This window comes from Halichoeres trimaculatus, unplaced genomic scaffold, assembly GCF_033239565.1.
Source record: "Halichoeres trimaculatus isolate MK-OKI-2021-1 unplaced genomic scaffold, fHalTri1.1 fHalTri1_scaffold_6, whole genome shotgun sequence".
Classification (NCBI taxonomy): domain Eukaryota; kingdom Metazoa; phylum Chordata; class Actinopteri; order Labriformes; family Labridae; genus Halichoeres; species Halichoeres trimaculatus.
In genome coordinates this window covers 20900062-20914680 of record NW_027437184.1, presented here as the reverse complement: position 1 = coordinate 20914680, position 14619 = coordinate 20900062, and the positions used below count along the sequence as shown (strand labels likewise).

At 39.1% G+C, this 14619-nt stretch overlaps 2 protein-coding genes across 3 annotated transcripts in view; one reads left to right on the top strand and one right to left on the bottom strand.

The window, feature by feature from the left end:
* The window catches only part of LOC141792271 (replication protein A 70 kDa DNA-binding subunit-like), a 43622-nt gene extending 39774 nt beyond the window's left edge, over positions 1 to 3848 (bottom strand). Inside the window, exons 1-6 of one of the 2 annotated variants that reach the window (XM_074673138.1) lie at positions 3722 to 3848; positions 3211 to 3258; positions 2786 to 2864; positions 2561 to 2669; positions 2362 to 2453; positions 2184 to 2282 (exon numbers count right to left, since the gene is read on the bottom strand). In XM_074673138.1, the coding sequence (XP_074529239.1) occupies positions 2184 to 2282; positions 2362 to 2453; positions 2561 to 2669; positions 2786 to 2864; positions 3211 to 3258; positions 3722 to 3754 (460 nt within the window). In that variant the 5' untranslated portion in view covers positions 3755 to 3848. The remainder of the gene's footprint in view (positions 1 to 2183; positions 2283 to 2361; positions 2454 to 2560; positions 2670 to 2785; positions 2865 to 3210; positions 3259 to 3721) is intronic. The other variant, XM_074673139.1, reaches the window with a different exon arrangement.
* A 279-nt stretch (positions 3849 to 4127) lies between these two features.
* Positions 4128 to 10837, top strand: smyd4 (SET and MYND domain containing 4). The gene is made up of 10 exons (XM_074673027.1): positions 4128 to 4360; positions 4681 to 4825; positions 5736 to 5825; positions 6491 to 7478; positions 7627 to 7893; positions 8297 to 8502; positions 8604 to 8751; positions 9566 to 9682; positions 10146 to 10269; positions 10409 to 10837. Exons 1-10 carry the CDS (start codon positions 4227 to 4229, stop codon positions 10530 to 10532), a joined length of 2343 nt encoding a protein of 780 aa, XP_074529128.1. The 5' UTR covers positions 4128 to 4226; the 3' UTR covers positions 10533 to 10837.
* The last annotated feature ends 3782 nt before the right edge of the window (positions 10838 to 14619 follow it).

Here is a 14619-nt window from a genome sequence, read left to right as displayed (position 1 = left end):
ACCCACGCTCAGACTACAGGCTTCAAACACTGAAGTTCTGTGAATATCAAAGGACTGAAAACCAGGATTTACTTTTCAGAGTTATAGTGCTGCTCTGAGCAAGGTTTGTGAAATGAGATTGAAAAATGAACACCAAAGAGTTAATTTGTCCCAAATTTTGGCTGCAGAACAACAGCATCTAGGAGGAAAAACCTACTAGAACTGCAAATCCTTCATCAGGCCCCTGCAAAGGACACAGGGCTCCCTCTGTTGGAGGAAAAAGGCTTTGTATAATTAAATTTTCATTACAATAACTGGGCCAGATTTAAAAACCATCTAACCATCATGTTAAGCTCCCAGTCACTCTGACACTAACTCTAAAAGTTACATTTTACATTTTAACAAGCATGACAGAAGGAAACATTGCGTTGTTATGCTACTGTGTTGTGATATCATTGTAAGATTAAAGAATGAGTTAAAAATAAAAAAGACAGAGGGTTTATTTAACTTAAGGACACAGTGACAAATCATCTAAAAGATAAATAGCTCATATTTTCCAAAGGCCATATGACATGAAATCACTTATCCTGATCTTTAGAATAATCTTTGATAGCATAGCTTGAATTATAATAATTAAAATATGCTTTGGGCTTTAGTGAGATCTAATAATTGTCTCACTGGAGGGCTGCTGGTTAAACCATGTAGACTTTTCGAGAACAATACTGAGTTCTGGTGGAGCATACTTAATATTCACTGTATATTTGTTTATCTATTTATTCACTTAAAATAACAAAAATCAAACATTAGTGTGGTTTATAACAACAGTTTTCTGCTAAGCAAATTAGAGGTAAAATACTAGGTATTAAAGCGTGCACAAACCGACAGCTTGAGGGCTTCTTGGAGTATTGCTTTTTTATGTTTTCAGCTATTTATTTACACAGCTCTGCTTTGCATGGAGTGTGAAAGCACACATAAATATTTTTCCCACTTTTAATGTTCAGAGTGCAAGTAACTTGACAAAACTAAACTAGAAACAGATTTATTTTTGACAGTTATAATAAACCTACTTGTGTTTTTCATCTGCCCCAAGTTGCTCACTTTCCCTGCAAGGTTATACTGTTAATTAATAAGTGTATGCACAAGGAGAAACACACACTTGTTGGTCATAGAGCTGTACCTTAAAAAAAGCTGCTCCTTGTCCTGAAACATTAATGCTCAACATGAATACATTTACATGAATACAGCAGTCATCAACATGAGCTGACTTCCCTTGCATATGAGTGACGAACAAGCTAGGGAGAACAGGCAATATTATTTCAAAGGGCCTGTAATATTTTTCCTAGAGTAGCTCAAAACATTTATTTTATTTAACCTTTATCTAACCAATCGATCACATGAGATTAAAAACCTCTTTTTTAAATGAGACCTGGCCATGACAGGCAGCAGCAAAAACAGAGTTACAGACAGAAAACACCAAAAGAGACAAAGCGCAATCAACAAAACACAAGATTTTGGATAAAATCACATTCTAGGAATCAACTGTTCAAACAACTAAGCGAAAACACTGACATCTCATAGAACCTGCCTCCATGTCTTTCATTTTAGATATAAAAACATCCAAGAACACCAGCACCAGACCAAGAACTAGATGAAGGTGTACCAATGTCTGAACTTCTGTGTCACCAAGGCAGGCCATCCAACCCAAGATTACAACTCTGCATTTTTTTTACATTAAACAAAAACACAACTTGTTTCGAAAATAAAAGCCCAGTCTAAGCCTCAGCTTTTTCACAAGACACAACACATGTGATCTAAATTTAACAATAAAAGCAGTGGATAAAAAAAATGACTACTTTTGATCACAGCACTGGTGATTATGAAAAAGCTGACATGATCTCTGTGTAAGGACTGTGTAGACTGAAAGTCATTTATAAATAGCACCTTTGCAGGAAAAGATAAGCAAATATTCTTAAAAAATAAAAATAAAATACATAACCAGGGTTTTACTCATATTCCATTGATTTCTCATAAAAAAAATTAAGAAATGAAAGTATTTTGAGATACTTTAACAAAATAGTCAAACTTAAGTATTATTATTTACATTCATAGACTATCACAAAGTGTATTTAGTAAAATAAATAAATCAGAGATGTAACAGATGTTTCTTTTAGTCCTGAACAGAAAATCTTTGACATGTCACTTACCGCTGTTGCTCATGGAGGAGGGACCTGGTACTGCAGAAGAAGTAGAGGAAGATGAGACAGAGTTAGATGAGACAGGATTCTGTGGAGGTGACGCCATACCTACAGGTTAAACAAACACAATAAGAGACCTGCAGAGTCTGCTAATTACTGTGACATGCACATTTTAAAAGTATAATACCATCTGTAGAGTATGGAAAGGGATCCCCAATCTTCCCTCCTGATTCCTCTGCTGACTTCAATACCTCCATGTCTATTATGTTCAGCACAAGTCTGGAAAAAACGTTATAAAAGGGACAAAATATTCAGTACAGAAACAGAACAACAGAACAACATTAGAGGTAAAGAAAGAAACATGTGGAGAAGTATAAAACACATACCTGCCATCCTGTAGTGTGCTGCTGGTAGTCATCTTCACTTTACACAAACAGTTTGGTTCCAGGAGGTTCTCCTCAAGCAAATGGTTTAATTGTGTTGCCAGCAGCATGGCTAAAGATAAATTATGGGGGAAAAACGTAATGAACTAAAATTCCATCAAAAGATGCTGTGTACCTTGTTAAACTAAACTTGTCGTCTTACAGCTATTTAGAAACAAAGATACTCACACGAGTATGAGTGCCAACCGTCACTCATCATGAGTCGGTACCTGGGAATACCTGAGTTATTAACGATTGGCCGAATTTTCTGAAATGGAAGAGTGTTACAAACAAGAAGATTAGATTATAGAAACAATTTGTTTATATTATCATTTCCTGAACCCTCTTTTTAAATCTGAATTTTCACATTTGAAAGTGTAAAATGGAACTCACACCAACAGAAAACGCATGATTATTGAACACTATTGTGAAAAGGAAATTTTTTCTGCCAAACAGATGTCCACCTATAACAATTTTCTAAATTTAGTTGTGTGGCAATAGCATGTAATATTCTATGATAAATTTTGCCCGGATGATAGATGTTAATATTTTCTTCTCTCCCTCTTTTGGTCATTATGGATTTTGTTGTGAAGTGGGCAGCTCAATGTACTTACCAGCAGTTGAAGCACAGGATTGGTCACCCCTGAGCCAGTGACGAGGGCCTGAACAATAACACAAGTGGTGATGTTATTATCTTTTGCAAGTCCCTTCCTGTCTCAGTACATCACAACATATAGAAATTTTCACTGTTGTGTGACCTCAGAAATTATCGTTCGTCGATAATTTTGTACCGCCCCTTACACATGTGTAATATTTACAAAGAAAGCTGTGGTTAAATGTTACACCAACTGAACGAAGAGATAACTCTGTCTAAACATGAACACAAATATTATTTGTTGTAAATATCTGTTTATACTAACAACCAGAGGTATTTCGACGTAACATCAACATAGTACAACTTACACAAACGGCATTTTGATATACTGGGGGTTTTAAATGCAACTGTGACACCAAATCTCTTTAGCTCACAATGCTAGCAGCTGCAACTAGAGGCGTTGTTACGAGAAAAGGCTACAAAGAACACGTCGTGACAAAGAAGTTTAACAAACTCTACAAGATTCTTACTTTAATTGCCCCTGGTGTGAGTTTGACACTCATTTCACTTGTGGAAAATGTTCACCAGAGCCAGAAGACTTTAGATTCCACCAACCCAGCCAGAGTACCAAAATGATACTTATCGCGAGAACTAACGAGGGTGTACAGCTGAAAGTTACGTCATGTGACGCGGTGAAACGGATACTGCATTACAGACCTTCAAAATAAATTATTAAGGTGTTTCAATAGAGCGACACATTGTCTTAAGTTAAAGAATAATCGCGCATAAACCTATAAAAATCATATGTAAAAATATTTGTTAGTTTATCAGAGTATTAGACTTACAAATTTGCCGTGAACAACATGTTGTCGGTATGGTGTATTTTATTTTGTAGCTTCCAAGCGGAAATCTTCTATGGTTTGAGTGAATCGAGCGAATTTGATGACAGTTCCCTGACTTCATGTAGACCGTGGAAGGAACTGAAAACAAAACTTAAACAGTCCCCCTTGCTCAAGTGGACCTGTGAAGTTGCTGATGGATCTTCCCTGCATGCAATGGCAAGATCATGTAGCACAGAAATGGACCGGTCTCGACCCCGGAATGAAAGAACATTTCCTAGCCCTGATTGAGATAGATGATGTCTTTAAATGCACCCTTTCTCTGACAACGTGAGTAGCTCTCATGGTTATACAGTAAAGCACTTTTGCAGATTAACTGTCCTAATTCTGAGACACTGTGTACCTAAAAACCACAGTCTAATAGGCTATGAGACGTGCAAATAATACTTTCTCTGGAGATTTGTATTAAATGACCAACTGTAACTAATCCCATCTTCCCCCTGCAAAGAGTTGTGGTTCAATTGAAAACTCTGCCCTTACAACAAAACATTTTGGGGTGCGATAATCGATCCTGCTTCTTAGCAGTATTTCTCAATCAGTTTCTCAAAGCTGAAATATTTTCGAAATCTCTAATAGTTACCTTCTTTTAGAAAAGACGATTTGGACATTTTGCAGTCAATCTCTGCTGGACACTCAGTCCGCAAGGACACAGAGCAAGCAGCCAAATGGAGGGAAAAGGGTAACTCCAGCTTCAAATCAAGGGACTACACCTCAGCTGCTCTGCACTACTCACAGGTGAAGTAAACATTATTAATATATATATATATATATATATATATATATATATATATATATATATATATATATATATATATATATATATATATATATATATATAATTGTGTTGTGTTATATTAACTTTAATATTAAAAGAGTTTGATTTCCTCCACTTTTGTATGTTTGATAGTTGTGCTATAGTTCTTATGTATTAATATCCAAATGAAATGTTACAGGTATTTTTTTCCCCCAACAGCTTAGACTGTGAGACCTTTATGGGCTTGTCACAACACTATATAATGATCATTGTAGATTTTTTTCAACAATGGACAGAATAAAATTCAACCCAACACACGGGATGATTTAGAAACAGTGCATTATATTTCTAATTTGGCTAAGCACTTCAGTTCTGTTATTCAAAATACTCTTAATGTCTATTGCATATTTAGCTCAGAATCAAAGCTGAAACAACCATGCTTAGCATTAGAACAGTTTTAACATGAATTATTGTTACACATTTCTTATGATTAAGATTACAGAAATAGCCTTCCAAGTGCCTTTTCATATTTACATTAAATTTTAATATGCTAACTTTCTGTTAAGATAAGGTCTGATTTCATTGAAGCAAAAGTAATTTATCATTATTTGTGTTGTATTATGTCATTAATATACTGTGTTTTGTTTTCTAACATATTATGCTTAAACTCTCTAGTGTTGTTCGGGGTCCAGAATATTTTCAGGAACAGATTAAATGTTAAATTGACTTTGAATATGGATTAGTTATTTGTATCAAACTGCGTTTTTTTTAAGTATATTTTTTTAAAACTCAAGCTTTGGATTATCACTGATATGAGGCTCAAACATGGCAAGGCTCCCAGTCCTGATTAATATGCATCAACATCAAACTTCTCCATCTCTGTCATGACAGGGCATATGCTGTGCTTCCCAAAGTTCGGAGCAGCTGTCTCTGTGCTATGCCAACCGCTCTGCTGCGCTCTACCATCTGCAGCACTACCAGGTGAGCTGGCTCCATCTTCAACAATTAAATAATGAGGTAGTGTTGTTCTTGTGGTGTCATTAAAACCTGTTCAAACCAGCTCTGCTGCTTATTTGTTGACTGCAAATGGGCCTGCAGATGCTGAGCAGATTGTGTCATCATTGTGCAATCAATCTGAACAGCACCTGACTGCTGGGGAAAATTATGATCTTTTATTTTTTTAATTATTTGTGAACCATAGCCCCACATTTGTGTGCTCTTTATACCAGATTCTAAGCAAATTTTCCAGTACACAAGAAGGTATAATATAAAACAATAATGTCTATTATTCACGGTAAATGTACCTTTTTCACAAGTATTTTTTAATGCACCACCCTGGTAGTATGTGTTTTTTGGTAGATGTTATGCTCTGACCTCAATCTGTCCACAGACATGCAGTCAAAAAGCAGCTCTCACCCAGAGAACATGTTCATCCTTTTCATTTAGCCTGTTTAACTGTAGAAACGTCCCATAGGACGTTGGGAAATATCACCGAGAGATTATCACAAGTGATGCTTGAGGAAGACAACGTCAGTCTGTTGAGGATTATCTTAGAAAACGTCAGCACCTGTTATTCTGATGTAGCACAAAGGAGCTGTCATAAACAGTTAGAGTCTAATCTAAACTTACTGCATTTCTCTTCTCAGGAAACACTTGAAGACATCGACAGAGCTCTTAAAAACAACTATCCAAGTCATCTGTTACACAAACTAGAAGAGCGCCGCACTCTGTGTCTCAAGTACCTCTCTTTGGATCAAAAAGCAAATGAGGATCAACATTACCCTGCCTCAGAGAATCATAAAAATCCAGACAGACAAACCAAGGCATCTGCTGAACCCCAGGTATCTAGGATTTGTTCTCAGGCTGCTCTCAGCTTCTGCTCAGAGAAAGGTCGACACCTGGTGGCCAAAGAGAGAATAGCAGCTGGAGAGGTGCTCTTACATGACAGAGCATACAGCTGTGTCCTCATACCAGGGATGGAAGAGGTACAACCAACAGGAAGAAAGCAGGACACACGGGAAGGAGTGTTGTTTGGAACAGAGCACAGGCGCTGTCACAGGTGTTTGGCTGTGACTTTGTGTCCTGTGCCATGTGACGGATGTAGTTACAGTCGATACTGCTCCACTTCCTGTCAGAGAGACGCCTGGGAGGAGCATCACTGCTGGGAGTGTTCGCTGGGAGCAGATCTCATGGTGATGGGTGTGATGTCACAGCTGGCTCTGAGAGTTACTCTTAAGTCAGGGTTACAAAACATCCAAATGGCAAATGAACCAATGATAGACAAGTCTACAAAGCCAGAGCCAAGCTGTATAAACCAACATGATGCTTCCACCTCACACTATGGGAACTCATACCTGAGCGTGTTTCATCTCCTGCACCACCTCAATCACCACAGCCCCAGTGTGCGTTTCCTAAGTGCAGTTACCGCTGCAACACTCTACCTAAAGCTAAGCAAGATAGGAACTCCACCTGCACCCTTCAGCAGACCCTTGGAGGCTAACAGACAACCACCAAATAAGATGGGAGATGGAGAAAATATGACTGAAGAGCTGTGGATGCTGGGAAGTGCAGTTTTGAGGCACATTCTACAGTTGAGATGTAATGCACAGGCTGTCTACACCCTGCAAGACACAGGTGGATCTTATACAGATACATATTTTTTCTTTCAGCCAAAATGTTCCTGCTCTTTCTTTGGTGTGATAGATTTAAGGGTTTGGGGTTTGTTTAACAGCTGTGCATGTTCTTAAGTCTCTAGATAACCTTTCCCCTCTGAAATTCACAGGAACCTTGAAGTCGACAGTGCAGTCAAGCAGAGAAATCCGCATTGCCACAGCAATATTCCCAACTCTTAGCCTTCTGAATCACTCATGCTGTCCTAACACCAGCCTGGTGTTCAACACTGGGATCAGTGCTGATCCCTCTGAGGCAGAGCTGTCTACAGACCTCGGTAGGAGAGAAGCTGAATACAGAGGCAGCTCATGTGGGGTCACTGCAACTATCAGAGCGACTGGAGTGATCGCCACTGGACAAGAGATCCTGCACTGCTATGGTAAGAAACCAGCCTGGATGAGCGTGGAAGGATGTACATATCAAACGCTGTTTGGCTGCAGAATATACACTGACACCATACGATTATTCATAATTTCTATGTAGTTCAGTGTAAGCCCAGTTCTGTTTACACACTTAAAAAAAAATTAACTTTAACACGTTTTTTTTTAGAAATAAGCCTGCTTAGATAGACAGTTAAACTGAACATAAGGAGGTTAACAGAAATATCCGTCTGGAAAATAAAAATAAGTGTGTTTATATTAGTGCCATCTAACCATAGTGCAGTAGTCCTGCAGTCTGCATTGAAATGATTGTATCAATACATGCGGAAGGGATATTTCATCGTATCAGCTGAAATGTGTTCTGTTCTCCTATCATCAAACCTCTATCCCATCCTCCCTCAGGCCCTCACAGCTGTAGAATGGCAGTCAAAGCACGCCAGCATCTCCTGCAGGAGCAGTACTTCTTCCTCTGTCAGTGTGAGGCCTGTACCCTGCAGCAGAGAGAGGAAGAGGAGGGGAGTAAGGAGGGCAGACAGCAGCTAACAGGGTATAAAAGGAGTCTTCACCAGGCAGGACTTCTTTGTGGCAAATGCAAAGGACCCCTGAATGTTAGTTTGTGTTTGTTCTATTGGTTCCTCCTTCTTTATTAAACTTACCACCCCTGATACAGCCATGTTAGTCAACTGCAGCATCTTTTTGTTTATTCCAGAAAAGCACAGAAGACGGAAAAAAGGGCTTTGTATGTTCTCTGTCATCCTGTGGTCATCACATATCTTCATCTGAAGTAAGTCGCAGGCTGCAAGAGATTAGAATCGACCTGGAGAAAGCTGTAGACCTCATGGAGAGAGATATTCCAGGTATATTTTTCATGTGAATACACAGTAAAATGGTTGGGTTAAAAATAATCCAAATTGGGCTGTTTGGTCCATTTTAACCCAAATCGTTAAAATTAATTATAATCCTGGGTAGTTTCAGCTACATGTATCTGTTCAGTAATCTGTCCAGATGTTTGTTTAAATCAACCAATACACACAGAAAGATTGGTCTGATGTAACTTCATTTTGAACATGTTTCATAAAGCGGTGGAGCGCTGACAGCCAGTCCATGCTGTGGAACACAGACAACTGGTTTGTGCCGTGGAGTACAGATTGTTAGTTTATGGTATGAGTGGCACAGACAGTCAGTGATGCACACATAATATCGCACCATGCAGCAGGGTCTCATATCTATTGTATTCCCTCACTCACAATTACAAATCATCATCGCAACAAAAATTTATTTGCTGAAACCATTGTCTTAAAATGTAAAGGAGTTATATTAAGTCTGGTTACGGAGAATATTGTATTGAATATTGAATTGAAAAGGTGCTGATATGTGTGAGTGCTTGGCACACAGAGTCTGGTGGTGTCTGATTGGTGGAGCACGTCTGTCGAGTTGATGACGTTTGAATCACAAACAACCTAGGTGCTGAGTCAACCCATGTGTGTTGCACCAAAACAACCCAAATCTCATATAAATAACAAATTATTAGTTAAACATTTCATAACTCAGCAGCTGAGTTGATAAAATGACCTAGACGTTTTTTAGTGTGTAAGAAATAATATTTAATCTAATGATATCGTAATACCTCATGCTGCATGTCACTGTCATCTGCTCTGTTTTATCCCAAAGATGAGGCTCTGAAGCTGCTGAAAAGGACCCACTGTCTGTCTGAACTGGTCCTTGCAGAGACACACCCACTACATGGGGAGCTGGAGGATGCTACCGCTAGAGCTTATGCTACAATGGGTAATATAACAGTGCCACTCAGTTTATTTAATACATATATCTTCTAAAATACAAAAGAGACGTGGTGCATAGAAATAATGGGAACTATAAAGATCAGTAAAGTCATATCTTGCCATTAGTAGAGCTTCCCCACCTGCTCCTAAAGGTGGGTTAACAACAGCATTCATTCTTTTGGATTATGCATTCTCCTCTCTTCATGGGGCAGAAAAACACCACAAACTTGATTATACCATGCCATAATGGATGATTTGTTGTTTGACTTGTTCAGCATGTGTTCCACTCAGCAGTGAGGACTTGAAAAAGTTTGGATCTCAACTTTGCAAGGAATGAGTTGATCAAATCTGCAGCTGAAGCAATAGAAATAATAATGGACTATCAGACACCCCAGGGTTTCAAACGAATCATCATGAGTTTTAACTCCTCGGTTCTCTTATTGCTTTGTTCCTTTCTGCTGATCCTGCAGGTGACTGGAGCAGAGCAGCTTTCCATCTGGAGCAAAGTGCCACAGCTATTAGCTCCCAGTACGGAGAGGACAGTATTGAAGTGGGTCGACAGCTCTTTAAATTAACTCAGCTGCACTTTAACGGGTAAGATGAAGTTGTACAGACAGTTGAAAAAATTGAAGGACACGTTGTTTTCAGTTTTCCAAGTCCAAGTCTGACATCGGTCTGACTGACATTATAGAGAAAATAGCAGCTCTGTGTGTTTCTTCTCTCATCCTCTCAGTGGAGCCCGAGGGCCAGCACTCTCCATCATCCCCAAGGTCAGGCGGCTCCTCTGCCTTCACTGTGGCCCTCAGTGCTACGAATTACAGGAGCTGCAAGTTATGGAGGACTGTTTACGAGGATAGATGAGAGTCATATAAACTTAATGGTATAACTCTGTACTTTTATACCATGAACTGATTATAATCTGTGAAACGTTCACTTCTGTGGGTGTGGACTTGTGAGGAGACATCAAAGTGTTTTGATGCGACACCCAGTCCTGCAGAGCTACCAAGTGACACAGGTTTTAAGGCTGCTGACTGTGGCTCTCTGACCTCTTGGTGTCAGAATGTATCCATCAATAATTTCAATTTCATGCTTCAGTTACAGTCTCGCCATGTGAGTCAACTTACCCATCAGGTGTTTCCAGGTTGAGTGCCCCCCCCCCCCCCCCCCCCCCCCCCGAAAAAATAGAATTAGCGATGTATGTGTGTGTTCTTTATGAGTGTGATTAAGAATTGATTTACAGTAGCTAGCTTATCAATCCATCCATAAAATCTGCAAATAGCCTCAGTGCTACCACGCACACATACAGGTGTCCCTCTGACCTTTAGGTGGCAGCAGTTATCCACTGACAAATTCTATTTCATGCTCGGATGGCAGAAAAGCAAGATGTAGCTCTGACTTTTTGACCTACAGTCCACCGACAAGACCTTGCTTCAGCTTTTAAGTTTTTGTGAAGCTGCATTATGTAAGGTGTTTATGTTTCCCCTCTCCCCATCAAGTCGATTAAAATCTCAGAAATAAGCCCAACAAGAGCCAGAAAAGAGGAAATCTGCATCGAGAGTCCTGCTGTAAAGGGTCATTGGTTTCTCACAGACAAGCAGGACAGCTCCTGCTGAGCAAAAACAGCATCACCAACCACAGCTGGAACTCCTGAGGCATCTGACAGTAAGACATCATCCGTTTCTGGAGTACAGCCAATCCCAACGATGTGGATGGGTACTTACAGAAAGTCAAGGTCAAGGCCAAACACTCAGAGAGGCAGCTGGTGAAATTAGCTGAGGAGTTGCATGATGGTGACTCAAAATGCCCACGAGGCTGGTTCATGCTGATTATACCTGATGTAATGGCTGCAGGTACAGAACCAAATAAGGTAAAAACATTCTTGAACTTCTCAGTGTAGTCAGGGGTCATCTTTGACTCATAAGAATATAGCTCTTAGAGAAAAGAGGGTCCTTGGGTGCAAATAAAAACCTTCAGCGTCTAGTAATCTCCTGAGCTACCGTCATTTATGACACATTTAAGAAATGGAAAACGTTTGGTATCAAAGACTTGACACTTGCTTTTTTTAGCACAGAACAAGATATGTCTAACAGATAATCAGAGGTACTCATACAAACTGAAATTTTCAAGACAGTGTGTACACTTGCACATTAGGTTTTTATCTGCTTTGCAAATAATGCAATTTTTATATGAAATCTTTAAGTGATCTATAAAATGAGATTGTCAGAAACAAGACACCCTCATTCATTATACTGAATCTTAGCGCCTGCCTGCATCTGAGTCTATACTGATTATACATCTACAAGTGACTAGGTTTGGAAATAGTTTGACACTGACAAGTAAGTTAGGAACCGGAGGAGTGTCATTTTTTTTATATTGTTACTGTTATCATCATTCTGGTGGATTTTTTGCCATATGTTTGCCCTTGTGGCTGACTCCAGGAAAAGGTCATGACATCAGGACTGTCACATGTAACTATAAAATAAAGCATCAAGTCACTTTTTGTAAGCATCATTATCCAAAACAGCTGGTTTGAAATCTGTAATTGTACTCCCCTATCACTCAAAGCCCCTTTTGAAATTACAAGTATAACCTTTTTTTTTTACCCACCCTCATGATGACCCACTGTACATCAACATAATGTTAACAAGACTTGTCAGGTAATGTTCTCCTTTAGCCAGAGAGTCACTTACGCAGCTTAAAATCTGCAAATGTAGAGCATGAGATAACATTGCTTACAAAGATGCACAGCATAGCACCTCATAATGTAGTGCTGACATTGGAAACAGTTGTCATAATAATGATAGAGCTGATGATCCTGAAGTGTTGGATTATAAAGGTATTTGTGTTCCTCAGTGGACATTAATAAAAGAGGTAGAGGCCACAGTTTTACTTGTTCTGTCTCCAAAAATTTGAATCATCAATCAGCTCAGGTTTCACCTCAGGCTGTGGTATCCTAAGCTGAAACGATGTATACATCTATCCGCTTTAAATCAAGCTATGTACCCATGTATTTTCTTTTTCTTTTTTGTTTCCCTTTTGTTTTGTGAACAAGGCCACACACACTATTACATCAGTCAGGGAGCTCAGGGAGAAAATGTGAGCTCGCCTTTTAAAGCAGAAACACAGAGACACAAATATTGTGAGACAGAGAGGAAAAAGAGGAAGGGTAAAAGAGAAACACGGCCAGCGTGAATAAGCCTGCAGATATCTCCTGGCTGCTGCAGTATCAGATCACAGGCTCCACATTTGACTGCCCAGTGCCATTTGAGGCCATTTCCAGGTACAGTGATCTTAGGCTTATCAGATGTCTTGGTATACATAATGCAATCAAAATCGGCCAGACCACAAACTAAAAGTTGTCGCGTGTGTATTCTGTAACAACGCCTGCGTCAATATCTGTAACACAGACCGACAGAGTTACAAACAGCCGAGTATGCCTGACTCAACGTGTCTCCTGTAAGCTGCTGGTCATCAGCCTTACAACTGCATGAATTATATACACTGCTGTAACCATAACAATGAACCTTGACCTTCACCGTTGAGGTGGGGCTGATGAAGTGAAAGAAAAGACACACACAAACACAGGGACTGCTAAGACTTCAGCTTACACCTAAATTTATTGACTATAAAACATGTAAGTTTTCAATTAAAAAAAGAAAGATTTTGTGTAAGAAAAAGCAAACTATCACATTAACGAGAAAATGTGAAAAAAAAAAAAAGAGAGACATTCCAGTAATCAACCAGTAGTTGTTTTATCTGTTAAACTGGAACAAAGTGGTGGACTATCTGAGCAATCTACCTACAGGCTTTACCTCTGATTGAGACATGGAAACAAAAAAAACAATTCTGAAGCCTGGAATACTTCGACTGTAAATCCTTTACTTAAGTGAAACGCTGTAAACAACTGGTATAATCCAGCTGTGACCCTCCATAAAAACAGTTTTAACATTAATGAATTCCATTTATTTAACACCCTTCAATAGGCCTGAGGATACTTTGAAATGTTGCCCAAGAATAAAAAACAAGAACTCAAAGTGAGTAAGGATGATTGTTGAATAGTGAAGTTGACAAGTCATAGGCCATCTTTAACAGGTGTTTTTAATATCCAGAGATAAAGCATGGCATTTACTCCTGGGAAGAGAGCTCCAGAGGGCTGGGACTGTCACACTGAAGACCCCATCCTGAAACGTTAAAGTCTGAACTTTGTGGGTGAGGAGGACTTTTGTATTCATTGCCATGCCAGATTAAAGCCAGTATGCTCCATGGTCCCATCTTATTTGTGGCCCCCAAGCTCCAACAATGATCAAAAATAAATTACTTGCTGAGACTTTCAGGGACATTTCTTTGGAATTCTTAATCTTATTTTTAAGAGTTAAATTTAATGAGTTTACATTTGTTTTCTATCTATCTTTTTACAAGTTTCCACTTAAAAAATAAAGCCCAAGACTTCTGGTGATGCCACAAAGTATAGTTTTGCTGGTTGGAATTACCTGTGATGAAAGAGGTTTGCAGTAGCAAAGATTCCTGAATCGGTTGGCTGAGGATGATAGGAAGTGACTAATTTCTGTTTTGTTCAAACTGAAAATTTAAATTCTGATTAACTGACAACAGTCAAAGCTGAGCACACTTTGTGTAATTCAGCTAAACACAGAATCATGTCCGACAGCTTGGCTCTGCCATTTATCATTGTACAGTTTTGAAGCCAAAATTCCTCTGTCACAGGCGCAGCCATTGGTAGCAGTTGTGCAGCCAGAGTCTGCGCAGTAGAGACGATGAGGGATTGTGGGAGAATCTGAGTGGAGCTTGGTGACAAAAATAATATATATATATTTTTTCTTTCAAGAGTCTAATCACTTCTTGACACCTCCTGACATATTTTACAATCCTCAAAAAAATGCACGAGAACGGCAGCTGTCAATCATCGCTAAACCTTACGTAAAGCTT

Coding starts and splice junctions, on each gene's coding strand:
- smyd4 (XM_074673027.1), top strand. CDS start 4,227: ATGGATCTTCCCTGCATGCAATGGCAAGATCATGTAGCACAGAAATGG. Junction 7,894..8,296: donor AGAGATCCTGCACTGCTATG/GTAAGAAACCAG, acceptor ATCCTCCCTCAG/GCCCTCACAGCTGTAGAATG. Junction 8,503..8,603: donor AATGCAAAGGACCCCTGAAT/GTTAGTTTGTGT, acceptor TGTTTATTCCAG/AAAAGCACAGAAGACGGAAA.